The sequence below is a fragment of the Pangasianodon hypophthalmus genome, chromosome 5, assembly GCF_027358585.1.
Source record: "Pangasianodon hypophthalmus isolate fPanHyp1 chromosome 5, fPanHyp1.pri, whole genome shotgun sequence".
In the NCBI taxonomy this organism is placed as follows: Eukaryota; Metazoa; Chordata; class Actinopteri; order Siluriformes; family Pangasiidae; genus Pangasianodon; species Pangasianodon hypophthalmus.
The window spans coordinates 16058288-16085768 of NC_069714.1; the positions used below are offsets into that span (position 1 = coordinate 16058288).

At 38.5% G+C, this 27481-nt stretch overlaps 1 protein-coding gene across 3 annotated transcripts; it reads left to right on the forward strand.

The window, feature by feature from the left end:
- Window positions 1-9: 9 nt before the first annotated feature.
- Window positions 10-27174, forward strand: akap11 (A kinase (PRKA) anchor protein 11). 3 transcript variants are annotated; one of them, XM_053234061.1, is made up of 12 exons: window positions 10-146; window positions 5094-5187; window positions 8591-8701; window positions 9591-9644; window positions 9870-10001; window positions 10291-10534; window positions 10731-15003; window positions 17172-17327; window positions 18340-18426; window positions 21459-21505; window positions 21888-22069; window positions 23610-27174. In XM_053234061.1, the coding sequence occupies exons 2-12, from the start codon at window positions 5125-5127 to the stop codon at window positions 23775-23777; spliced, it is 5517 nt and encodes a 1838-aa protein (XP_053090036.1). In that variant the 5' UTR covers window positions 10-146; window positions 5094-5124; the 3' UTR covers window positions 23778-27174. The 3 variants fall into 3 exon arrangements, with proteins under 3 accessions (XP_053090036.1, XP_053090037.1, XP_053090038.1); XM_053234062.1 differs by having other exon boundaries at window positions 18343-18426; XM_053234063.1 differs by lacking the exon at window positions 18340-18426.
- Window positions 27175-27481: the final 307 nt, after the last annotated feature.

Consider the following 27481-nt stretch of genomic DNA (forward strand, 5'->3'; position numbering starts at 1 on the left):
TGAGACGCGTCGACTCATTGACTCTGCGCTCATCCTGTCAGAGCTGCTTTTCCGGGTTCGATTGCTTTGGCCTGTTTGACTTGTTTTCATGAAGAGGGGGCACACAGAAACATCTAACAGCTTATTGCGTGGCTGTGACAACAAAGGTGAGACGTTTAGCAAATATTGTCTTTTTTATGACAGTAACACTGATCAGATATTATCTTTAAAAACGATGTCGTGATGTAATCGGTTTAAGATTGTTGAACGACGAACATGCTCGCTTAGCATAATCTGCTGCACTGACTCGATGCTAGCTGGCTAAGCTTTCTGTGTTGTAATCTCTGCATTAAAATGACATCTTTAGCTGTAGGCTAGCAAACTCAGATAAATGCTCTAATCAGTGCTTCATGTCAGCCTTAACAAGCGTCACTGGATGATTTGGGCGGTAATGTCAGCAAGATCAGTTCACTAAGCACACTGTATTTGATAAGAAAGCCAGCAGCAAATCAAAGCCTAACGCATGTCACTTTCAGGCCTGACATGAACAGCGCCCAGCCAAGCTAGTTGTGGGTAAACAAAAAGTGTGCTGGAAATAACACTCAATAACGCACTTCGTTTAAACAAAAATAATAATAACAGCATTGTTTATCTGTCTGTCAGTCTTTCTATTTATCTATCCAGCTCTCTGTCATTCAATCTACCTGTCTCAGGTGATAAATATATAAAATACACTACATAGCACGTACATAAATAAAAAGAAAAACACTACAGTACATCGATTTGATTGTTTCCCTTATATATGTTGCCAAGAACGCGCTGTTTAGCTAGTTAGCTTTTGAGTAAACATCACGTCATTGTTTAGATGTTTTTCTTTGCCACGCCCCCTTTAGACTGTAGCTTAACTAGCTCACTTGGAAGAAACTCACATAGCATACTTCAGGAAGTCTCAAAACGGTTTTTTATTGTACACGACCACAACTTCAGTATCTAGTTATCTCTTTTAAATTAAGCTGGCTGGTTCTCCAAGCTTTGGGACTCCTCAGGAACTCCTGTACCTTGGAAAAATATTCTGTGGTCCCCCTCAGCAGAGATTTATTCAAATATTAAACACATTATTTAAATGTTTACAACAAGATTTTGGCTGTTTATTGGAGGCATAGAGCTTTTTTTTTCATTTCTAAACGTTTCTCTGACGGAACACATTGTTAAATAAAAATGTCATTAGATTGAAGTTGATGTTATTTGTTGGCCTAATTACTTGAATCATTGAAGCTGGATTAAACACAATAAATTCTAGTGACTAATAGGCTAATGATAATGGTGGATTGTGATATGTATTATGTATTTTATGTTGTTTATGTGCAGTTTATATAGTCCTCTGTACTATGCTGCTGTTGCATTTCATTCCAGTGTAAACAGGTTATATAGAGGAATGACAGTAAAACCCACTTGACTTGAAAAACCCACTTTCTACACATGTAACAAAATTTTTAATAAAGTGGACCCTCTGGCTGTGTTTCACAAACACCTGGAGCTCCCCAGATCCCATTTTAGAAGTGCTTATTCAAAATAGGTCTTAGTCTCCATGTACTGAGTGAATGGAAAGTGAATTGAGTGGTAAATTCTAAAGTTTCACAATATACACTGATCAGCCATAACATTTAAACCACCTGCCAAATATTGTGTAGGTCCCCCTTGTGACACCAAAACAGCTCTGACCAAAATAGCACATTATCCTGCTGAAAGAGGCGACTGCCATTAGGGAATACTGTTGCGATGAAGGGGTGTACTTGGTCTGCAACAATGTTTAGGTAGGTGGTATGTGTCAATGTAACATCCACATGAATGCCAGGACCCAAGGTTTCCCAGCACAACATTGCTCAGAGCATCACACTGCCTCTGCCGGCTTGCTTTCTTCCCATAGTGCATCCTGGTGAGAAAAGATGATTCATCAGACCAGGCCGCCTTCTTCCATTGGTCCATGGTCCAGTTCTGATGCTCACGTGCCCATTGTAGGTGCTTTTAGCAGTGGACAGGGGTCAGCATGGGCAGTCTGACTGGTCTGCAGCTACACAGCCCCATACGCGGCAAGCTGTGATGCACTGTGTGTTCTGACACTTTTCTATCATAGCCAGCATTAACTTTTTCAGCAATTTGTGCTACAGTACTGTAGCTCTTCTGTGGGATCAGGCCAGACAGTCTAGCCTTCACTCCCCACTCGCATCAGTGAGCCTTGGGCGCCCGTAACCCTGTCGCTGGTTCACCGGTTGTCCTTCCTTGGACTACTTTTGTTAGGTACTAACCACTGCATACCGGGAACACCCCACAAGACCTGCCGTTTTGGAGATGCTCTGACCCAGTCATCTAGCCATCACAGTTTGGCCCTTGTCAAAGTCGCTCTGATCCTTACACTTACCCATTTTTCCTACTTCCAACACATCAACTTTGAGCGCTAACTGTTCCCTTGCTGCATAATATATCGCACCCCTTGACAGGTGCCATTGTAACGAGATAATCAATATTATTCACGTCACCTCTCAGTGGTTTTAATGTTATGGCTGATCAGTCTATACATAGTACACTCATTTAGTGTACATAACTAACCAAGATAATGGCTGTCCTGCTGTGTAGCTGTGTCGTTATGTAAACTTTTCACCCACTCTCATGTCATGCTTTGAGTGCTAAGTTTACTATTGGCAGCACCCATATATCATATACCTCAGTGAAATAAGTGAGTCTCTCCTCACCAATAGTCTTTTGCTTAAATCGACGCTGCATGCTTATTTGGAATAACTATCACATATGACATTTATCATTTTACATGTCTTTTATTTGATTCCCTGTACTTAGAATTAATTCATATTAATTTACCACTGATGGCTATCATGTTGTAGTACAGTATATGCACAGCCGAAACAATCGAATATTTAAATGCCTGCAATCTTTCAATGCATTTTGTTCTCTCTCTCTCTCTCTCTCTCTCTCTCTCTCTCTCTTTGGTTTTTTTATTTTTTTTTTATTTTTTTTTTTAATATAAATAAACTAGCTTTCCTTGTTAGTGGTACCTTTAATATGTATGGACATAGTGTACTTTAAAAAAGATTTAAGGTGCATAATTTAATTGTTATTTCATTTTAGAGTAATGCTTTAAAGGTACACTATATGCACCTTTCTAGGTAAAAGATGCATATAGTGTACCTTTTGAAGGTACCGTCCTAACTACAAGGAAAGGTACAGTTTAGTACCTTTTTTTCCTGGGACGGGAACAGACCTCAGCATGTCTGAACATAGGTTTTGTCTTTAAAAAATCAAAATCTAGTTGAACCTTTAGTTTTTTCGGAATTTCATTAAGACTAAAGGTCACAATTTTACTGCGTGAAAGGTTTTCCACAGTTTGTCTTTTCCACCTATATACATTTATATTTTCACTCTTGGTTTGTTTTCATAGCTTGTGGTAATGTTAGTGGTAGTGTTGGATTGGATCTTGAGCTTGTAATAATAGTATAGCGTATATAATAATATAGTGTTGTAACTTGAGATTACAATAATTGGGTGCCAGCTGCAAAACATGGGTCTGATACTGGAAAAATTATGGAATGTAATTTTCTTGATTCATGTCTTCTAAGTGCTGTTGTTGTGCCCTTGAGCTCTCACGTCTCTCCCCATTAGTGTCACTGGTAAAATAGATTCCTTCACTGTGTGTGTGTGTGTGTGACAGAGAGAGAGAGAGAGAGGTTGCTTGTGGTCACTGTTAACCCACCAACGCATGTTCATGCTAAAAAGTCTGACCTATTTTAGCCTTACTTAGGAAATTCTTGTCAGTGCAGTTTCACTCTGCAGATGCTTATTGTATTACAGAAGATAAGGGTTGAGCTTATGTAAAATACCCTGCTGTGTTTTTTTTTTTCGTCTGGGATAAGAAAGGTTTGTTGCTACCAGTCCAAAGTTCATACACACCTGCTCATAGAAGGGTTTTCTTCATTTTTATTATTTTCCTTTTTTATTTATTTTAAAATTATATTATATTTAAATGAATAATATTAAACTACGTAGGTGTGTTATATGGCAGTTCTGCAGAATGCAATTTTCCTGCTAAGGTATATTTGAAATTATATGATTATGGGTATTATTGGATTATTTAACAGTCCAGTGTATTTAGTTTTAATTTAAAACTGAAGAAAAAATTTTTTTTTTAATAGTGATGCTGTCAGATTGGTTTTCAGAAATTGGCAGTCAGCTCGTTTTCTAGTTCTTCTTTCGTGTAGGCTTCTGTTTTGCGGTGTGTAGATAATATCTTGCATCAGGCAGCTGCACTATGTTTTAGGCAATTGGAGAATGTGATGTGCTCAGATAGGGCCAGCACAGGCCTACATTTTTGTAGATAATGATAAAAGCCGTTTAAATGTTCACCTACATTTTTACAGCAGTCAGTCCTTCTCACTTTAATCAGGTTTAAATTCATTTCTTGAATTTGCATTTTTATATTAATTAATATTAATAATTAATATTGCATTTTTAAGAATAATGCATTTTTATTCTTCATGTCAATCAGCATCTTAAATTTATCATAGTGATTGGAAAATATGAAAAGCAAAAGACTGGGAAACAGAGCTATGACATTGTTTCAGATTTATAAATATTAGCAGTCCATAAATCACTGCTTGTCTACAGCACCTTATGTTGCTGGTGGCAATATATATATTTTTCAGGGACAAACTTTCTGTTAAAGGTGCAGATTGTAAATGTTATAAGTGTTCCTAGATATTCAGTAATCATGTGCTTTTAAAATATGCCTTATTAGAAAAAAATTTTATTCAATACTTTTTTGCTTTGCAAGCAGCAGAGGTCTCTAAAAATTGCAAACTGCATCTTTAAAGGAAATTTAGGTTCCCTTAAACATATTGTGCTACTTCTGATGTTAAATACTGTGACATGTTAAAATCACATTGCCTATGCCTTACTATTTTACTTTGTATGTTGGGAAACCGGAGAAAGTACCAAACTGCTGTGCTGGTTTATAATTTATGCGTCTACTTCAGGGCTGTTGCTGTCAATCGGATCTGTGTGATTGATCTGGCAATCTCTGTTATTCCTCCTTTCTTCATTGCAAGGTGTGGCCACCCAGCCCAGCCCTGCATTGCCATGGATGCCTGTGCCCGGATCAAAGGTGTTCCACTCAAGAACCGTGTCAGCATCAGGAAAGAGGTAGCCTAAGTATTAAAGAAAAACCCTTACCATTTCTGTTTAGTGCTATGATCATCGTTATATTATTGATCATTGTTGCTGCTGGTAGTAGTAGTAGTAGTAGTACTAGTAGTGTTGTTATTAATATTAGTATTGTTATGGTTGTTCTTGGTGATATAGTTATTAATGAAAACATTATAATTATTAGAATTAGTACTAGTACTAGCAGTATTGACATAATAGCAGTCCGAACTGGAATTAAAATAAAAAAACTTAACAAGTGTATTGGTATACAAAAAAAAAAAAAACACCAGTAAAACATGCCACTACATACTACAGGCTAGTGGAAACAAATCAGTAAAGCATATAAACAGTAAAAGTAGTCTTAAGCAACAGCGGGGGTGGGAAAAAGGGCTGAAAGAAAAAGGTTCGGTTTTAACTGGGATTTGAAGTATGTAATGCAGGAAGTGTTATGAAAGCTCTGTGGGACTATATTCAAGGGCTTAAGTCCCAGGCTTAAGAAAATTAGAGTACATACAATCCTTTACATTACAGTATAAGCACTTAATGAGGAGGTTGCATATAAATCTGTGTATGATGTGTGTATCAGTAAAAATTGAGGCTGTGATGTTGTATAATATAACCAGAGGACAGCATGTCAATTTGAAAAATAAGAGATACAGAAACAGATCTCAGTATTGTCTGTCATTGAGATAAGAATAAACCAGGAGAGAGCTGTGCCAGTGGTTTCAATGACGGATAGGCAGAAAAAGAGCGTTTCATGGTACAGTGTTTCAAAAGGTGAGCTACTTTAAGAATAGGAGAAGAATTTTGAGCACCAGAATCAGTAGAGTGTAGCAATATCATTAACAAGCCTCAGTGCTGTAAGATGGACAAAGCCAGACTGGAAGGACGTAAAGATATTAATGTCAACTAAATGGACAAGAGCTCTTTCTATATTGTTAGCTATGAAAAACAGATTAGAGATAAATCTTTTTTTAGTTGTTGTTTTTCTTTTCTTTTTTTTTCTTTTTTTTTTTTTTTGCTAAAAACTGAGAATATTCTATCAGTCTAATCCATGCAGAGAGTGGCAAAGGCAAGACATCAGGTTGGGAATGGGAGCAGAGACATCTGACAGGTTTTCGGGAGAGCAGGATAGAGGTGGAGACAGGAGGTAACCCACAGGATGATGAGTTCGACCTCATGCTCATTTCCCTGATGGAGAATGGACTGGCAGGAGTAAAAATAGAAAGAATGTGGACAGGGTGTTCAGGATAGAAATTCAATGTAAGAAGCCTGATGGGTGTTGGTAGAGCAGAGCTAACAGAAGAAGTGGAAAAGTGTATTGGTAGTGCGCTTTGCAGCTTCTAGCTGACACTGCTGACAGAACCAGGGGAGAAGTAGGAGGTTTGGGCAGCCCTGTATTTAGGAAACTGTGGTTAGCGTGTGTTAAAGAATGGCTAGCAGGTCAGTCCATGGCTTTCAGTTGGCAATAGGATATACCAGAGGGAGTGGAAACCTAAAATTAAATTCAACAAACATGTGTTTAACAATGTATAGGAAGATAAAGATGTCATTTAAAGTTAAAATCCTGATTATTTGTACTATTATATGAATATTCAGCAAAATAGTTTTGTTGCAATTTATCATTTAAAGTACGCAAGAAAAAACGGCCTTTCACCAGCCTGCAACTGTTTCATAGTGTTACTATAAACACTCAAAATGAATGAATGAATGAATGAATGACATGTACTAGAATTTATACAATCATACAGACAGTTAAAACTCTCAAGTGAGCTCCTGAGAGCTTACCCAATACTGCAGTGAATTATGATTCATTATATTAGGACATTAAACATAATTAAAAAAAAAAATCATAATCACAATTTGAATACAAATAATTGTGCAGATTTTGCACATGCATTATAGTAATGTCACCAAACAACATGGCATTTTTGTGTATTTGAACCCTTTCCAATAAAGACTATGATTTTGAGATCCATCCTTTCACACTGAGGACAACTGAGGGACTCGTATGCACCTATTACAGAAGGTTCAAATGCTCACTGATGCTCCAGAAGGAAAAACCATGCATTAAGAGCAGGGGGGTGAAAACTTTTTGAATTTGAAGATCAGGGTAAATTTAACTTATTTTGTCTTCTGGGAAACATGTAACTATCTTCTGTAGCCTGAAGGGCAGTACTAAATGAAAAAATATGATATTTAGGCAAAATAAGAAAAATGTACACATCTCCATTCTGTTCAAAAGTTTTCACCCTCCCAGGTTTTGGTTTTTCCTTCTGGAGCATCAGTGAGCGTTTGAACCTTCTGTAATAGTTGCATACGAGTCCCTCAGTTGTCCTCAGTGTGAAAAGATGGATCTCAAAATCATACAGTCATTGTTGGAAATGGTTCAAATACACAGAAATGCTGGAAAACCAAAGAATTTGTGGGACCTGAAGGATTTTTCTGAAGAACAGCAGGCAGTTTAACTGTTCAGGACAAACAAGGGACTCATGAACAACTATCAGTAAACAAAAAAACACAGCTGTGGATCATTCAGGTAACAACACAGTATTAAGAATCAAGTGGATGTAAACTTTTGAACAGGGTCATTTTTATAAATTCAACTATTATTTTCTCTTGTGGACTATATGTAAACATCTTTTATGTGAAATATCTTATTCAGGTCAGCACTAAATAAACAGTAACATGCATTTTGTATGATCCCTCTTATTTTGGTAAAATAATCAACATTTTGCAGATTCTGAAAAGTGTAAACTTTTGACCTCAACTGTATATTGAAACAATCTTAATGTCACATCTTAAACCAGAGATTTTACTATAATTACAACAGAGAGTTAACACAGAACACAAGAAGAACTGGTACATGGCATGAAATGGATAAACAAAAAAACAGCACCAGTGTAAAGTGGCAGCCAGGTAAAACAGTTTATACATATTGGAAATGAGAGGCTTTCTATAGGAAAATTCAACACCTTGTTAAGGGAACCCACAGAGCATCTCATTTTTTAGGAAAAATCATTAAAACTAGAGTCTAACTGATACATGATATACCACTACACGTATTAGAATGGAATTATTGCCTTTGTTTTTACATTTGTTTCTCAAAGCCAAAACACTCAAAATATCCAGCAGTGAAGTAATTCTTGTAGAGTTCAGTTCTGTCCAGCTGGTTGATACTGTTGGCATTAAGTCAACACTGGGGAAGCCATTAAAGTGTTTACTGTTTTAAACATCAACTTTCACCACACGACTGCACTCATTATTATCTTCCTAGTCTACAATATGGAGTTAAATGATGGATAAATGTTTCTTAGTTGTCATTATACTTGTTTTAGCAGTTTTTGACCTTGAATGAAGGAACTAACAGCTCTATTTTGCTTTGTGTTTGTATGACTAGACTGTCCGTGAGAGTTCAGCCCTGTCCCTGAGGAGCCTTTTAAAGAACAGGAAAGAGCTGAGCAATGTGGTGCCAGAGCTGCACGCTAGAGAGTCACAGTGTCTACAACAAGTAAGGATAATGTACAAAAAAACATCACAGTTACGATTACTACAGATTTCAGAAGAGACCAAAGTATGACAGCAGAATTATGGCTCTCTTCACAAAACATTTCAAGCTTGTTTATATTTGTGAATGTGAAATGTCTTCATCCATTCTGACCACGGGCTTTCAGCTGTCTCAGACATTGTTATGGCCATAGATGTGCTTAATTGTATTTTAACTGCTTTGTGTATTTGATCTATTCATAACTCGACATGTGCAGGTCAACAACTATCTGTCTCTTTTCCCTTTAGCCTTCACAGCAGTGGCAGATGTTAATAACATTTGTTTTATACAGTCATTCTCTTGTGTGTCAATAATTCTGGACTGTAAGCTTGCACTGGTGGTTTTAACCACAGTCTTGGTTAACTGAATGATTTTGAAATAACTTCCTCAACTTGGGTATTGTGATATAAACAATTGCATCAGAGTTTATCTTAAGTGGTCCGCTGTGCATCATAACTACCTTAAAGGTGTGCAAATAATTACATCTACCAGTAATCTTAAGTATGTCATCAGTCCTGAAGTGGCATTTGGACTAAATTTGTCAACTGTGGTATATGGTCTTTGGTGTGGGATTGTATATTTCTCTTGCTAGGTTGTGTGAAATGCATTACAGGTGTGGTGATCGCATACTTTGTGTCACATGCAAGATCTGTGCCTTCAGTACAGCATCACACACAGGAACAATATGTATAAAAATATTTCAGTGGAAAAGATTGAGGAAATGGCATGTTTAATCTGATACTCAGCCAAAGTTTTATGGAGTTCTCAATCCTGGTGCAATGTTCTGTGTTAGAACTGTGCATTCTTACTACTAATAGTTTGTAAATTTACATGGCTGTGTTCTGTCTTTTAGATACATTTCATATGCTTACCTAGTTCTACAGGAGGGGAGGATTTCACACTACAGGTAAGTGTTTATTTTCAATAAGCAGTTTGCAATAAGCAAACTTGATATAATAAATCATTATGTCTATGTTTTAGACATTGGTTATGATGCTGACAACATTTTGCTGGCATGTAGATGCTTTGGATTATTATTACACAAAAACTGCAGTAGTGACATGGAAGGGGTGCTCTAACTTGCCAAATGATCTTAATAATAAATACATTCATCTATTTATAATTCCTATAGGCTGTGACCTCTCTCTCTACTGAATTGTTGGAGTTGCTAAGATCCCTACATGTACAGACTCTCAAAGATGAAGAAGTGCTGCTCATCAAAGATCCAAAGCGAACCTTGGACAGAAAAGATGGAATCTCTCAGGTATTATCTATGAGACCAAATGTTTCTAAAGTATGCATGCATGTGTGTGTTTGACTGTGGATTATTTCATTTCTTAGGTATTAAGTGTCCTCTGTGGTGTTTTCTGGTTTTCTAGGTGTGTGGTATGTTCTTTGTGAAACAATAGGGCTAATTTTGTAGGCAGACAGGCCTTTATGTCGAGCCACAAACTGATTGCAGGCCTAACAAAAAATTGTGTGTGCTTTCTTAAACATGTTTAGCCCACACAGGGTGATGTTTTTACAAGTACTGTCTGATTTTCTAATTGCAGATTAGCTCATCCAGAGCCATGTGCATACTGAGATATGGCAGCCCTCAACAGATCAGTGTTTGTACTTTGCTGGGGCTACTGAGCTGCTATACGGCAGGGATCAGATACGCTCTGGAGGTACAGTCTCTGCAGAGGGGCATATCAGAGTCATGTCAAGCTGAGGATGATGACACCAACCAGTCTGTCTCTTCTATTGAGGAAGATTTTGTTACAGCTTTTGAACATCTTGAAGAGGAGGAGACAGGTTACTCACTACTTTTACATGTTACAGTACCCATGTAAATGAACCACTGGGCCACTACTAATATTAATGAATTGTTTGGCTCAAGAACCATCTCACATTCTGTATTAAGTATGCTCTACAAAAACTATGTTTATTTAACTATATTTTTTAATGTTTGAATTTAGTAATTGTCATTATGACTTTTCTTATTTTGTAGTTGTGTATAACAAGAGAAACCAGAGAGATGTGGCCTCCCAAACTCTCCCCTCCCATTTCAAAGATTTATCTGGGTCCCGTATCATCATTAGTTCTTTCTCCAAGAAGTCTAAGAGTAGACAGAAGTCAATTTCTGATGTGTCAGGATCAGTACAGAAGTCACCAACAACATGGTCTAAGGGTGCAGAGAACGATTGGACCCTATCCACACCTAGTAACCAAACAAAAAGACGTGCTACCTCTACATCATTCACTGAATCTGATGATTCAGACTGCTCTAGTCCAAGTCCCATTATTTTTTTGGACGAGGTTGGTTATCAGAAGAGTCTAAAGGCAAAGCTTGACATTCCAAAGATCCCTGTTCTTAAAGAGGGAGTAGAAGATTCTGACTCTGAAGTTTGTGAGTTTTTTGACAGTTTTGATCAATTCGATGATCTGGATCAATGTTTTGATTCCACTATGAAGGTGCCAAAAGAACAGGTCCTCGTTACCCAGAAAAAAAAGCCATCTGACAGCTCTGTTAGTAAATATGATTCAAAGGGTGGCTCAACGACAATAATGAACCCTCACAAGTTTGACCACAGGACTCTTCCAGCCAATATCAGGAAGCCCACTCCACTTAAACCAGGATCTCCATATAGTATACACTCTGACGCTCCAGATTCTCCACGACCAGTGAGGACATCCTGTGAGGAGAGTGGGGGAATCTTCAGCCCGGTTCACTCATCAGCATTTAGTCCTCTGGGAGAAGGAGGAGCCTTGGAGTGTTTTTGGAAACTAGATGGAGATGTTTCAGAATTGCGCAAACCACAGGACCTCTGTTCACTATATAAAACTTATTCTGATTTTGCAAACAATCTCTCAAAAGAAATTCTTGGAACCGTTTGTGGGTACTCTTCTCCTGTTGACATTAACATTAATAAGAACTTGAGTTGTGTGTGCCATAAAGAATTCAAAAACACTAATGGACATCTGATGAAACTGTCAGATATTCAGGAGACGGTCACTATTGCCAAATCACACTCGCAGTCTCTGAAGGATGGGATTCAGAAGTTTGCCACAGACTTGGTTGAAATGAGCATTGGCAGTGCCTTAAGAGATTTACAGAAAGGAGTGTCATCCTGCACTACAACACTTTGCCATTTAGCTGCTAGGCTAACATCTTCAGTGTTTCATATGGCCTTTCAAGAGATAGGAATGCGCCATGCTTATGTGTTAAAGGAGCGTGCCATAAATGGACTGGCTAGTTTCCTTGTTGGAGAAGCAGTCTCTGGAGCTCTGAAAGAGTTTCTGTTTGTGAAAAAGCAGATTTTTAACAACACTGTCACCAGATTTGCAGCTGATCTTGCTGAGGAATTAGTATTTGAGGGAATTATGGAGGTATGCCAGTTCTCACATCCTTCTACACCTCTTACCCCAAAGGATTGGTCTTTTGAGCAAGAAGAAGAAGTGGTTTGTTCTTATGCTTCAGATCTTTCTGAGTCAGTTCTTCAAGAAGCCTTCATAGAACTGTCCCAAGCTGATGTGACATTCACAACACAGGCAGCCATAAGTGTGTCACTGGACAATATCTGCTATGTCAGTGCTGAAGATGCATCTCAGACCACAAAAATCTGCAATGCCCAGTCAAGTTACCCAAATTCGCAGTCGCTTGTACAGGCTGAAAACCAAGAAGAAGAAGAAGATGGCTGCACTGTAAAGAAAGCTTTGTACTGTGTGTCGGGAATGGCCAGTTGTGTTCCAGTTCCTGCTGCTGGCAAAGCTATATCCTACCTGCAGAACCCAGAGGAAATGTGTCAGTATAAGTCCAGCATTAGTCACACTTGCCAGAGCAGCCCCAGAAGAAGCATTTGTTCCCAAGGAAGGGCAGTGACCTCCACTTCAAACACATCCACTGCAACATTTTCTGAGTCAGTACTAGGTATTTCCAAAATCCGTAATGTCTGTGGTAATCTTGGGAATATATCTACAAGTGCTGCTGAAAAAAGTTTTGAGAGAGTTTCTGGTGCTATGGTTGAGACAATAGTGGGTGAAGCTTTTGACATTGTGTCCACAAGCAAAATAAAGAAAAAAGTGGACGACTGTGCTGATTTCTTAAGTAAAAATATAGGGAGTCGTATGGCTACATGTACTGGTATAGCAAAATCCCAGGATGTGGCATGTCAGAGTTCACCACCTTATGATTTATGCATACCACAGAAAATCTTGTCTTTAATTCCTAAAGGAGATTTGCCTGAGTCATCGTCATGTTACTCTCAGCCTCAGTTAACTTCAAAGAACATAGATAAGACAGTTTGTCAATCTGGCTTGAGAAATGTACGTACACTTGACAAAATCTCACCAGAAGTCAAGTCTGTTGTGATGAAGGATACTTTGGAAGTGCCCAGTTTTGAAGGGGGTATTCGGGGAGGCAGAAAAATTGTCTCAGAAGAGACGCTTAACGGCAGCACTGGAACAAAATCCAGTGGAAGCCCTGGCACTCCTCCCTCAACCCCCCAACAGCCATCAGATGTCTCGAGTGAGAAAAAGCTTAAACAGTTTTCAAAGAAGCTCAAGGGCAAGCTTGCTAAGGAATTCTCCCCTGCAACACCCCCACCCACCCCACAATACCAACCCACTCCAGGACTCGAAGAGGGCTCAGATTCAGAGAAAGAGGAATTCATGCTGAGGCTCATGAGGTCCCTTTCTGAAGAAGCTGTCAACAATGAAGATGAAGATGATGAGCAGGAAGATGGTCTCAACTCTGCAACCCATAACACAGAGCAAACTCCCAGTGTGGGAAACAAAATGATTGAGAGAGGGGCTCTGCGTTATGCTGAGCGTTTGGCATGCCATATTGTTTCCATGGCAACTGAGATGGATACTTTAAGCATTGGCGATGTAAGTAAGCCAGAGAATGAAGAAGGCAATGACAGCTTTGCTTTACACAGTGCACAATTCTCGGAACAGACCTTGAATTCCTTGTGGACATATGCTGGGGAAATTGCTGGGGAAGTCATCAGTGATGTAAAAAGAATGATGAGTTCCAGCAATTGCCATCACAAAACAATGAAAAGAGGATCTTTTAAGTCAGATAAGAATCAGCGTGGTGACTGGAAAGACAGTCACTTTGTCAGCAAAACTAACCAGTGGTCAAATGATCTCACTCCACCAGTTCCTAATTCTCAGAGTAACACTTTGGGTAGAATCTCAACCCAATCTGAGTACCCAAGCTGTGAAAGTGTTACTGATGAGTATGCAGGATATGTTATCAAGGTACTTAAAAAAGATGGAGGAAGCCGGGAACTTATCCTGGATCAGTACGCCAGTCAGTTGGCTTATAAATCTATCAAATCAGGCCTAGCTCATGCCGCACAGAAAATAAAGCAGAAGACCCCTTTAAGACTTAGCTCATCTCGACATTTACACCATGAGGGCAGCCGCAGCATTTGTAAGATCCCACCATCTGAGTCCTCTCCTGCAATTCTTACCCGAGGACAAGAAGGGTCCTCTAGCGAATCCATGCTGTGTGTTTGTCAAGATGTTGAAAACATTGGTAGGAAGGAATACATGGAACTTGTGAACTTTGCAGAGTCATTGGCCTACAATATTACATGTGATGTCACAAGAAAGCTAAGAATGTCCTCGATTAGGCTTCCAAAATCGCTTACGGACTCATGTCTCTACAGGAAGTCAAATGTTGAAGACATGGCAGAAAATTTTATCAAAACCGCATTTTCATGTTCAATGCTACCATACACTGGGAAAAACAGGCAATATCATAGCACCAGCAGCTTAAATGATGGAAATTACAATAATGGTGTTATGCAAGTAATTGAGCATTATGCCAGGAAGATTGTTGATGACACTTTGGAAATGACTCTGGGGTCTACAGCTCTTCAGACAGCAGAAGAGAGGAGGTCATTGGAACTGAGTTCTTTCACTGAGAAGCTGACGGAGGCATACAAGGCTTGCCGGTACTGTCAAGCAAGAGACTGCTCATTTTGCAAAAATTGTCACCTTAAGTACCATGGAATGCAGAAGAGAATGCAGCAAGACTCGGACACAATGGTTGCTCTTGAAATTCCCAAAATCCACATAGATTTGGACAAGAGAGCAGTTTTCGCTGAAGAAATGGTATCTGCAGCACTTGAGAAAGCTAAGAAGGAACATAGCAGCACGAGCTTAAATGCAGACAGTGGGATTGGTCATGATGGCGCAAGCTTTGCAGAAAGCCTTACCACAGAGATCATGACGTCTGCATTGTCCAACATCTGCCAAACCATCAACCTCAGGTAAATAAAAAAGATGACTAGTTTTGTAAAAAAAAAAAAAATTTGTAATAACTTAAGTTTGTACCTCTGAAGAAATGTGGCTCATCAGTTACTCAAATACTGTGGGTTCCTTAGTCATTAACATTTCCTGTGTTGATGTAATACTGGACAGATTTAGGTAAATGATTTGAATTACAAATATTCAACTGCTTTGATGTAGTTAATTGCGACTTATGCCATTATAATTTGGTTGAATTTATCCCTAATTCAGAAATAATACAGTATAAATATACTGTAATGATATGTGTCGTGCGTAGTTATGTGCAAATTCCATCCATCAGTCTGAAAGTGAGATCTGCGTATGAAGAAGAGTATCAATACTCTTTCTAGCAAAGCAACCAACACAGTGATTTCACACTGACTTCAAACATCTAATCAGTCATAGTTTGTATTAGTTAAAGTCTTTAAGTCTTTTTTTTAAACATCCATGTTTTTTTTAAACTCTTATTTTTATTTAGTTTAATATACAAAATTAACAATGCAGAAGAAAAAAAAAAATTCCACACACAAAACATAACAACAAAGCCAAACAGATGAGGTTATCATTTCTATAACATTTACAGTTTACTTAGCTGAGGATGTCTTTACATTCTTTATATATCAACCACTTTTCCCAGTCCATTCTGAAAGCACTTTTTTTATCTTTAACATATATGTAAGTTCTTCCTTCGCCAGGATTTCTTCAATAATCTTAAACCATTGTTTACAATTCAAAGTGATGTCTTTGAGCCAATTCCTAGTTATAGTCTTTTTACATGCCACAAGAAGAATCTTACATAAATATTGGTCACTTTTTGGTACTATGTCTTTAATATTTCCCATAAGCAAAAATAAAGAGGTTCTGGTATTCTATATCCAAGTACTTCGGACATAACTACCTGCACATCATCCCAAAAAGATTGGATTTTCTCACAACTCCAAAATATATGTGTGTGGTCTGCTTCTAACTGTCCACACTGTCTCCAGAAAACCTGCTGCCTGGAGACTTGTTTGCTTTTGATCTTAGCTGTTAAAAAGAAGCGAATAAGGCACTTCCAGGAAAACTCCCTCCATATTTGTGAGCTAGTGGTAGTTTGGTGTATTATCCACATATCTATTGGTATTTCAGTCTTTAATTCTTTATCCCATTTCAATTTTATATATAGTGTGGAGGAGGGGCTGCAACACATTAATACCTCATATAAGGAAGAAATTATTCTGGGTAATGTATGATTATAGGCATCCATCATCATTTTAGTAAGGGAATGGATATCATTTAATTGGAAATATCTAAATAAGTCCTGATTTCTGATTCCAAAATCATCCTTTAAGTCCTGGAAACTTTTAATTTCACCCTCTGTAATTACACAGCACAACGTTGTTATTCCCCTCTCCTTCCATTGTTGAAATATTGGATCTTCCCTTCCTGACTTACATTCCTTATCATGTGTAATCCACCTAAATATTCCAATTTCTCTCTCCAATTTGAACTGTTTGACAATAGAATGCCAGATCTTTAATGAAATTGTCACTATTGGGCCCAGTTTGTCTTTACTATATCCACTATAGCTCTCCCCTGTAAAAGACTGAGCTTGAAGATCTTGCATATTTGTTTCTATGTCTTTCCATTTGGCTATGTAACTAGAAGTACACCAGTAAAAAATGGGACATATTTGTGCTGCACAGAAATAATTTTTAAGATTTGGAAGAGCCATACCACCTTTTTCTTTAGGTAATTGGAGTGTTGAATAGCGCACTCGGGGTCTCTTACCACCCCATATGTACCTCGATATTAATTTATCCCATTCACAGAATTGCTTTGGTGGGATTTCCACTGGGAGTGATTGAAACAAATACAGCAAACGTGGTAAAATATTCATTTTTACTCCTCTTATCCTATCACTGAAGCTCATGGGATATGTGGACCACCTCTCAATATCGCTCTTTATATTATTAGTAATTAGATCGTAATTGGCCCTATACAATGTTGTTAAGTCTTTAGTTAAATTTACACCTAGGTATTTTAGACATTTTGCATCCCAATTAATGTCATAGTTTTGTTTGAGTTCTGTGTTGGGTTTACAATTAAGCATAAGAATTTGGGTAAACATCCATGGTTTTTAAGTGAATATCCACTATTTATGTTCCAGTGCCCCTGGGAGTGAGAGTGTCAACATGACAGAGTCGACCGTCAGTCAGCAGCTGAATCTAAGCGTGGGAGATGACAGTCTTGGCAGCTGGTCTAATTTGAGCTTTGAAGAAGACCATCCTGATGAAAGTAGTAGCTTCCATCACCTAAGTGACAGGTAATTTTTAGGTTCAGTAGCTTGAAGAAATTCACTTTGATTACTAACTCCTCACCAGCTTTTTTCAATTCTAAACACACATTTTTCTCACTTGAACACTGTTCATATTTGACAGAATAAGATGAGGAATTGCCAGAGAATTTAATGCATAAATGTAATGGTTTGAAAAGCTGGAAGAGTGGTGCTTAATTTAGTTGTCAAAATAAATCAATCAAGTAATTGTAAATGACAAGCAAACTGTTTTCATTGTCCACATTTTAATGTAGCCTGTGACATTTTGTTGATGTTGTGTTTCTGGCTCCTCTATATCTTGCACATTAACTTGAGGCCTTTATACAACTTAGGTTTCCCCAAAACAATGATTCATCTTTGCCAAGGAGTGATTTATTTTGATTGTTTTTTTTTATAGATACTACACTCACTCGTGAAAAATAGTTTATTCCACAAACAGCAAAACCAAATGCTCTGTAAAACATCTAGAGATATGGAAATTGCATGGACATGGAATGGAGTTATTATATTTCCTTTTTCAATTAGGAATGATCTCTTCCCTAGGCTGAGAAAATTAAATTATTTAATTTAAATTATTTGAAAATAATTCTTGGCACAAACTTTTATCTAAGGAGGATGCAGTCATAAGCAAGTAGTTAATTTGGATAATGAAAGCCATCTGTAGGTGTCAAAATATTTTTGAAAGGTGTGGTTGTAAGCAGTTTTTATCATGGGGCAGTGTTTCCAGGTTGCTAATTCTGCTTCGTAGATCAAGCTCTACTCTAGAAATGTACTCATCTGATGTCCCTTTTAACAAGTGAACTGGTGGTGTAAAATAATGGCCTTTTCTGCAGAAGGATTTGTTCTAACTGTGTGTGGCTAGAAATTAATCTGATAGGTAGCCTGTTATAAAATCTCGAAGATTTCTTTGAGGTGGGTATGTAAGATCCACAGTGACATGGCAATGACCTGGTAGTGTATGTGCTTGCCCAGTGTTGAGTGCTCCTCTTTTCTCCTACAGCAGTAATGGGAACAGCAGTAGCTGGAGCAGTCTGGGGTTAGAGGGCGAGGTTTATGAAGAGCATATATCCTTCTCCCCATCAGACAGGTTGGTCCAGAGCAGGAAACTGAGTATAGTCAGCGTGGGCTTTCTCTAATGTCTGCATGATGTAAGAGCTTTGATCACCAAGTGTTGAAAATGTGTCTGTGTGACTGTAGCAACCTTTGCCTTGTAGAGACAAACCCAGGAACACAACAGCTCTTTGTTGGTCTCCATTCTGTGGTTTTAACAAATGGAATTAGTAAATTAAATTACGTGTGTGTGTATGTGTGAGTGGGTGTAGGAAGGGTTGGGGAGTTAATTCCTTCTGTCAGTTCTTTGTGAAATCTTGACTCTTACAAAAGAGCAATCTGTCTTTGCTGTCTGCTGCATGGCTGAGTGATGGGAGACTGTTCTGGCCCCTGCTTCTCATAAGGATCCTGTTCCACTGGGAAAATGACTCAGAGATGTTCAAATGGCAATAGAGATCACTGTCAGTACTTCATTTCACTGAACAGGAAAATGCTATCTGAATGTAGCACAGTGAGGCTCTTCAATGAGATGAAGTACAATTGAATCTGTTGCCTTTGGGCGGAGTTATTTGTGTAGCAGCCTGGGAAAACCCTTCTCAGCGTGATTTAAAAAAAAAAAAAAATCTTTTGCTATATATAGTTCTGAATACACCAGAACTAAATGGCTCAGAAGTCCCAATTATCAAGCAGTTATTTCCATGTTTAATAATAGTATCCTTTATTATTATTATTATTGTTATTAATACAGAAAATAGCTCATGTAGATAATTAGAAGTAGAGTAGAAGTATTAAATGCGTGTGTGTATACAAGCATTATATATATATATATATATATATATATATATATATATATATATATATATATATATATATATATATATATATATACACTGATCAGCCATAACACTTACAGATGAAATGAATAACATTGATTATCTTGTTACAATGGCACCTTGTCAAGGGGTGGGATATATTAGGCACCAAGTGAACAGTCCGTTCTCGAAGTTGATGTGTTGGAAGCAGGAAAAATGGGCAAGTATCTGAGCAACTATGAGAAAGGCCAATAGACAACTGGCTCAGAGCATCTCCAAAATGGCAGGTCTTCTGGGGTGTTCCCGGGATGCAGTGGATTGTATCTACCAAAACTTGTCCAAGGAAGGACAACTGTTGAACCGGCGACAGGGGTCACGGGCAGCCAAGACTCATTGATGCACGTGGGGAGCGAAGGCTAGCCTGCCTGTTCTGATCCCACAGAAGAGCTACTGTAGCACAAATTGCTGAAAAAGTTAATGCTGGCTATGACAGAAAGGTGTCAGAACACACAGTGCATCGCACTTTGCTGCATATGGGGCTGCGTAGCCACAGACTGTTCAGAGTGCCCATGTTGAGCCCTGTCTAACCACAGAAAGTGCCTACAATTGACACATGAGCATCAAAACTGGACAATAGAGCAATGGAAGAAAGTGGCCTGGTCTGATGAGTCTAGTTTTCTTTTACATCATGTGGATGGCCGGGTGCTTGTGTGTGCGTCATTTACCTGGGAAGAGATGGCACCAGGATACACTATGGGAAGAAGGCAAGCTGGCGGAGGTAGTGTAATGCTCTGTGGCATTCATGTGAATGTTACTTTGACACGTACCACCTACCTAAACATTGTTGCAGTCCAAGTACACCCCTTCATGGCAACGTTATTCCCTAATGGCAGTGGCCTCTTTCAGCAGGATAATGCGCCTGCCACACTGCAAAATTGTTCAGGAATGGTTTGAGGAACACTACAAGGTGATCAAGGTGATCTTGGCCCCGAAATTTCCCAGATCTCAATCTGACTGAGCATCTGTGGGATGTACTGGACAAACAAGTCCGATCCATGGAGGCTCCACCTCAAAACTTACAGGACTGAAAGGATCTGCTGCTAATGTCTTGGTGCCAGATACCGCAGCATACCTTCAGAGGTCTTGTGGAGTCCACATATCCCAATGGGTCAGAGCTGTTTGGCAACTCAAGGGGGACCTACACAATATTAGGCAGACTGATGCACATGTGCCTGTTGTAGGAACTTTCGGCAGTAGACAGGGGTCAACATGGGCACCCTGACCGGTCTGCGGCTACGCAGCCCCGATGCACTGTGCTTTCTGACATCTTTCTGCCATAGCCAGCATTAACTTTTTCAGCAATTTGTGCTGCAGTAGCTCTTCTGTGGGATCGGACCAGACAGGCTAGCCTTCACTCCCCAGGCGCATCAGTAAGCCCTGGGCACCCATGACACTATCTCTAGTTCACTGGTTGTCCTTCCTTGGACCATTTTTGGTAGGTTCTATCCACTGCATACAAGGAACACCCTATAAGACCTGCCATTTTGCCATTTTGACAATCAGTGTTATTGACTTCACCTGTCAGTGGTTTTAATGTTATGGCTGATTGGTGTGTGTGTGTGTGTGTGTGTATATATATATATATATATTTATATATAACATTATTAAATTATAGCCGAGTTTGTTAAACTGGCTCGTTCTTTACCTAATGTGATTTCTACAGAAAGCACAGGTTAGAAAGTAATTAAAAGCATTTCTGCATTGTTGTGATTAAACAACATATTTATGTTTTCTTAAAGTAGTGGTGTCAAAGTGAAAAACGCCATTTTGGTCAAAACCCAATTTTATCTTTTTTTTTATCTTTTTATCTTTTATGTTTGCCAGAATTCAGCCACAGTGACATCTGACAAGTTTTCCCAGTCTGCTTCACGTTTGTTCATGGATGCATTACTGAGTGCAAGTCATGTACACATTCAATAAAAATATTTAAGAAATTGGGTAAATTTAGTGTCTAGCAAAGGAATGCTGAACTAAAAGTACTCAAGTTTCCACTTCACTTATATGGTATAGTTAAATATCATAGGTAAATAGTGGAACAGGTCAGTATGAAAACTAGGTTTGCTGAAAACTGTGATCCCTCTCTCTATCTTTCAGTTCTGAATGGCCCTCTTGCATGTTTTTTCCAGCCTTTTGGCTTTTTCATTGATGCTGCCTTTTTTTATGTTTGCTCACACTAGTGATGTTTCTCATCCTGTAGTGACTACACAGAGGAGAAGGAAACTGAGGCCAAGAACTTCATGGGTGGTAATGGATCATTTCTTGCTCTCATCATAAAACTTTTTTTTTTTTTTGATAAAGGTAAATAGTGAAATACCATATTTGTACTTGCAGCCGGGCTTGACCCCGTCATTTTTCAGAATGATCATACTTGGCAGTAGGAGTGTTCCGCTACTTTGTCCAAACTGCACTGCTGTTGTTTCATATCCCTGTCTCCTGTAAGTGTCCAAACACTGCGGGTCTGCAGATGATTTCAGACTGAGCCGTCTGGCCCCATTTGCTGAAAGACTGTGGGAAACGGATTTATGCTATGGGCTTGCTGAAATAGGGGTTATCTGTTGTGATCGTGCTGATGGCAGTTGGGGTGTATGTGTGCTTTTAACAGGCCTTTGTGTGTTTGTTCTGGCAGGGACAGTGCGAGTGGAGAGGGGCCACACAGAAGGGGACAGGACTTTGCTGGTGGTCAGTACAGATGTGTGGGGGCAGGGCCAAGATCCCCAACTGAGAATGGTGCTGCAGTGGATGGCAGCCTCAATCACCGAGCTGCCAGTAATGCAGCTCAGCCAGCAATCTGAAAGAGAGTTGCAGCAGGTTAGATTTTCCAAAGATATTTGATATTTCAAATACACACTGTATGGCTAAAAGTTTGTGGATACCTGATCATCACACCCATATGTGGGCCTTCCCCAAACTGTTGGAAACCACAAACCACAAAGTTGGAAGCACACAATTGTCTAGAATGTCTTTGTGTGCTGTAATATTGCAATTTCCCTTCACTGGAACTAATGGGCCCAAACCTGTTCCAGCATGACAGTGCCCCTGTGCACAAAACGAGGTCCATGAAGTCATGGTTTGCCAAGGTCGGAGTGGAAGAACTCGAGTGTCCTGCACAGAGTCCTGAGCTCAACCCCAGTGAATACCTTTAGGATGATTTGGAACAAAGACTACGCCACAGTTTTCCTCACATAACATCAATGCCTGACCTCACTAAGGCTTGTGCGCATCCCCACAGCCACGTTCCATAATCTAGTGGAAAGCCTTCCCAGAAGAGTGGAGGTTATTATAAAAGCAAAGGGGGACTATTTTAGAAAAAGTACAAATGGGTGTGATGGTCAGGTTTCCACAACCATTTGGCCATATAGTGTATTTTTGCTATTTTTTTGATACTTTAAATATAACTGGCTTTAATTTTTGTTGTAGGTACAACTGGAAAAATTTGATGATGTTCAAAGACACATTATTATACAACTAAACTTATATACAGCAACAAGAAATCAAAATATTTATGGTCAACTAAGCTTAAGTTCTTGCAACTTTGCCGCATTTAAAAAAACTACTGGGAATCTATACTGCAAACTAGTTATAAACAAAATGTTTTAAGTAATATAATTTATGTAGTGTACATGTAACTCAACCAGCCCAAAACTGGTTATTTTTGCATTCCAAAGTGTTTTATTCCTCTTATACCACAGCAGTTTGATAACGGCAACAAATTTGTACTGATTAAAGAACTCTCTTGAAGTTAATAAGACTAAAAAAATGCAGCTTGTCATATTATCAAGAAAGTGCTTAGTCATCTGTCATGAAGTCTTTCCTGTGTCTGAAAGTTACAGCTATACCTCTGACTGTTATAAAGAGCTGACACTGGCGACTCATGTTAAGAATGTTAAATAAACATCACCGCACAGAAAACTTCGACAACTATATGATTTTGATCTCTTCATGTGGAATATCCACCATAGAAGTCCCTGTGCATGAATGCATTAATATTATAATAATATTATAATATTAATGAACGCATTAATATTAACCTAGGATTTGCTGTACTGTCTGAACCGTTCCTGTCATAGAATATTAATCAACACCTTCTGACCAATCAGAGCTGAGAATTCAGCAGCTCTGTGGTATAAGTAAACATAATAGCAGTCTTGGATTATAAGTGCATCAGTATAAAGTTGGTTTAATTCTCATTTGGTCCAGTTTGACTTCAGTGTTTCTCATTTTTAACTTATAAACATTAACGAATACTGCAGCCCATCTGATTTCTGACACTGTAGCCTCAGGTTTATACAAATATGGGAATGTTATTTCAAATGCATTCTAACTATGGCTGCTCTGTTTATATTTGTAGTTTCTACGTGTAGTTCAGAGGCTGAGAGAGAGGGAGTGGAGAGTTGGCGAGCTCCTTCACGCTCTGCTTAGATACTACGAGGAGTGTCCATCCCAGGAGGAACCATGTGCTGAGGATACAAGACATGAACGCAGGTCCCTTTTCCACTGGCTTCTTGAACACCCATAGACCATCACCACCCACTGCTTACACTAGTGACTGACACGCCTGTAGTAAGTGCTAACGGCAGTGTACTGAGGTGAAGATTTATATCACTTTCACGTTTATGTGCAACGTAGCTGCCAGTTTAGAGGTCTAGCCAGTGGGTTGTATCGGGTATGCGTGTTTTTGAGTGTATTGCATGCCCTGACTGAAGGTATTTTTGTTCTCCAGCTTTTGTTGTCACTTTTTTTTTTTCATTTGATATTGGATTGCATATCGCACACTTACTATGTTATCATTTGCACTTTTCTCAGTGTTTTGCTTTCATGCCCTAAGCCAGTGTTACAGCAACAATCAGAGTGATGGTATTGCTTTGTCAAAGGGAATCCCTAGAGCACAGATGAATATTAGATTGCCTCTCTTTATGGGAATAAACATGATAAAGGGACCAGCAAGCCAAACCACTACACCTCCCATATCCATGTTCCTGGTCACTGCAGAATTTTGTGTCTTGATATACAAATGAATGAAAATAGTAGTGGACAGGAATTATAGGTCAATTGTTCATAACAGATGCATATGCAGCTTCCCAAGTTAACAAAATACCATTTCATAGTAAATATTTTGACACTTTAAAAACAGCTGCTGTCGAAAGACTCCATCAGAATATATTTTGATAATATTCCCCTCTCAGTGTGAAGCCTTTCCCTTTTCAATGTGTGGTCTCACTATGGCACTGAATTTATTAAAAGGCCCTTATGGATAAGTATTTATGACAACACAGCATATATATAAAATATATTTTTTGTATGACTGAAAAGGTGAGATGGTGTGGTGCACTCAGATGTTCATTAACATCTGAGTGCACTTGGTATACTAAACTGTATAAAATACACTGTTGCCAAAAATTAAGGAACACAAATTAATATTTTTTTAAGAGTACATTTAAGTTGAGTAAATACTTAACATTTTAAATAGTCAGTAAATGACAAGCTGCTAAACAGGCAAAGAAGCTCTGTAGTATGAAGTAGGGCAGTTTTGCCAATTTTCTAAATTAAACTCTTAACCAGTTATTTGTGTTAACAGTTTTCTATAGTTACTGTAATAGTGAGACACTATGTACAGTTTGTACCTGATGTGGGCATGTGGGTCATGTTCTTTGCTTGAGAGGGACAGATATTATGGTTGTAGAACTGTTTTTTTTCCCTCCCATTTGATTCTGTTTATGTGCAGGAGTAACTGTATAAAATGAACTGATTCTTATTTCTGGATTGTCAAAGATGGTAGATGGCATATCCTAGAAAGACAAAAATTTGACAGTTAATTTTGTTTTAAATTCTGATTTTAATGGTAATTCATATTTCCTTACCCAGACTTTGATATAGATGTTTCTTGAGTTCTTTCTGTTCGTAATGTTTGTGGTTGCTTAGATTCCTCAGAGAACCACTCTAATTTGAACCATGAATGAACCACAGCTGCCAGTGCCTGCATAACTTGGTCACTAATCACACTCCTTATGTCTCCTGGAGATGTTTTACACTCCAGCAGGAAATCAACCACCACAGTCTTTCCCACACTATCTCATTCCTCTCACTGACTGCACTTTCCTGTGCACTCCCCATGAAGGTAGCACTTTACCCTGGAATGGCCATGTAGGTCCTTCCCAACTTATTTCAGTATCTCAGAACTGTATATTCCCCACACTAGGCCCAATATTAAAACCACCAGAAGTTTGTGTAGTTGTTTGAGTATTAATAATATGCCTGCCCTGTGGTTACGTATAAGGATGCTTTCATACCTGTTAGTCCATTTGCTGAGCTGTAGTCAGAGCAAAATTGATATTTTTGGTTTGTTTTCTACCTGGTTTGGTTTAGTTTCGCAGTGCACATAATTAAACAAACCAAAAAGCAAAAAACTTGGTAGAGGGCTGTGCATGGCTGAAAACATACTCATAAACCTCATTCATTCATTGGTCAGAAATACAACAATGAAGAAAGGCAAACAAAGCTTTGTGAAATGTGCAAAAATCACCCAATGCTCAATAAATTACTAGATAATTATATAAATAACTAGTTAAAACATTTAATCTGACAATTATTTCTACTTTTTAGCATAGCATTTCTACGGCACTACCGCTCTGTACTTTGGCTCAGTTTGCGCCTCACAGCTCTCGCATATACAAAAAATGCAAAATACAAGGCGTGTTTGGTTCACTTCCTGCAGTTTGATTGGTTCAGGGTTGAATTGCTTTCAAACCTTGCTAGCGTTTGCTTGGAACCAGACCTCGCCAGAATGCCTCAAACCGGTTGTTTTGGACTGCACCCAAATGCGATTTCTGTGTTTTCATCTGCACAAACAAACCACACCAAGGGGAAAACACACCAGGGTTTGATTCAAATGGACTAAATGCTGCATATGTGAAAGCACGCTAAGAGGCTTCTAGGTACCAGTCATTCAGTTTAAACTGACCTATTGCCATACATGTTGAATCATTTCATGTATTATTCAGAAAAATGAAGCAGTTCAAAGTATGGTTTAGAGAGATATGTATGTTGGAATAGGCAGTTAGGATAGGCAGATCTGGGTAGTAGAACCTATGGTTTCACATGAACACTAATGCATGCTATTCTATCCCTTCATGCTTACATGTATTACTATTAAAGTGGTGTGGATGTTCAGTTTGTGGCATCATATCATCAACGATTATTTCTCATGAGCATGGTCCAAAGTCATACAGCACTGTGGCTGCTCGTGCTATCTGTATGTGAATCGCTACAGTGAAAAATTTCTCTTCTTCATGGTGCCATGACTCAAATTCTGAAGGAAAAACAGAGGAGGCTATTTTGTTTACATGATTTCAAATTGCCATTAAAAAAAAACCTTTGGAGGTGGCTATTGTAGGCATTATCTAAAACTAAATGTGGAAAAGAAAAATTTGCTGACCACCCTAAAAAAAACTCATAATTTATGTGTACAGTATTTGCAGATATACACTTTTGCCTCTTTCACAGTGGGATTGTATATGCTTTTGCTGTAAGTATAAACAGACATAAATGTGCTGGCTTTGTGTACTGACTTTATTTTATGTACATTCCTATATTTCATGTATGACCTATTGCTATTTGTGTTATTTAAAGCTGTGTACTGCAGATTTGACATTATAGTTTAAAGGTAAATATTTTGTTACTTGTGCAGTGTCATGCTCATCTCAGTGAAGTAGACAGACAATATTACACTGACTTCTCTATTTTTCCTGCTTATTTGTATTATCTTGAAAAGTAAGATATTTAATAATTTATGTCAGTATAACTTATAATTGTGATTACACTAGTGAAGTTGCTGAATAGTTTACATATTAAAAGCCTAAAGTAAGAGCACTACACCTGTTAAAGCTGTGGCTAAGAATAAAGCTTTTTCATGTGAAGCTGTCAGGTTTTCTTATTTATTGAATGGCACAATAAAAGAGTTGGAAAGTGAAACCTTTATTTTACCATCAAATGTGGAGGAACAACACAGTACGTACACCCTCTTAGAGGGAAGTGAAGCGTAGGATAATAAGGGTTAAATAGTTCCTGAGTTACGAACCTGAGAATACTGGCTGTATACAAATGCAAAAATTAATTCAAATTATAATAATCATGTTCTAACGATTGATGCAACTCGGGGGGTATGGAGCCACGCTCATGGGTACAAATTGAACCTGCAACTCAGCAGCCATCTGGTGCAAAGCC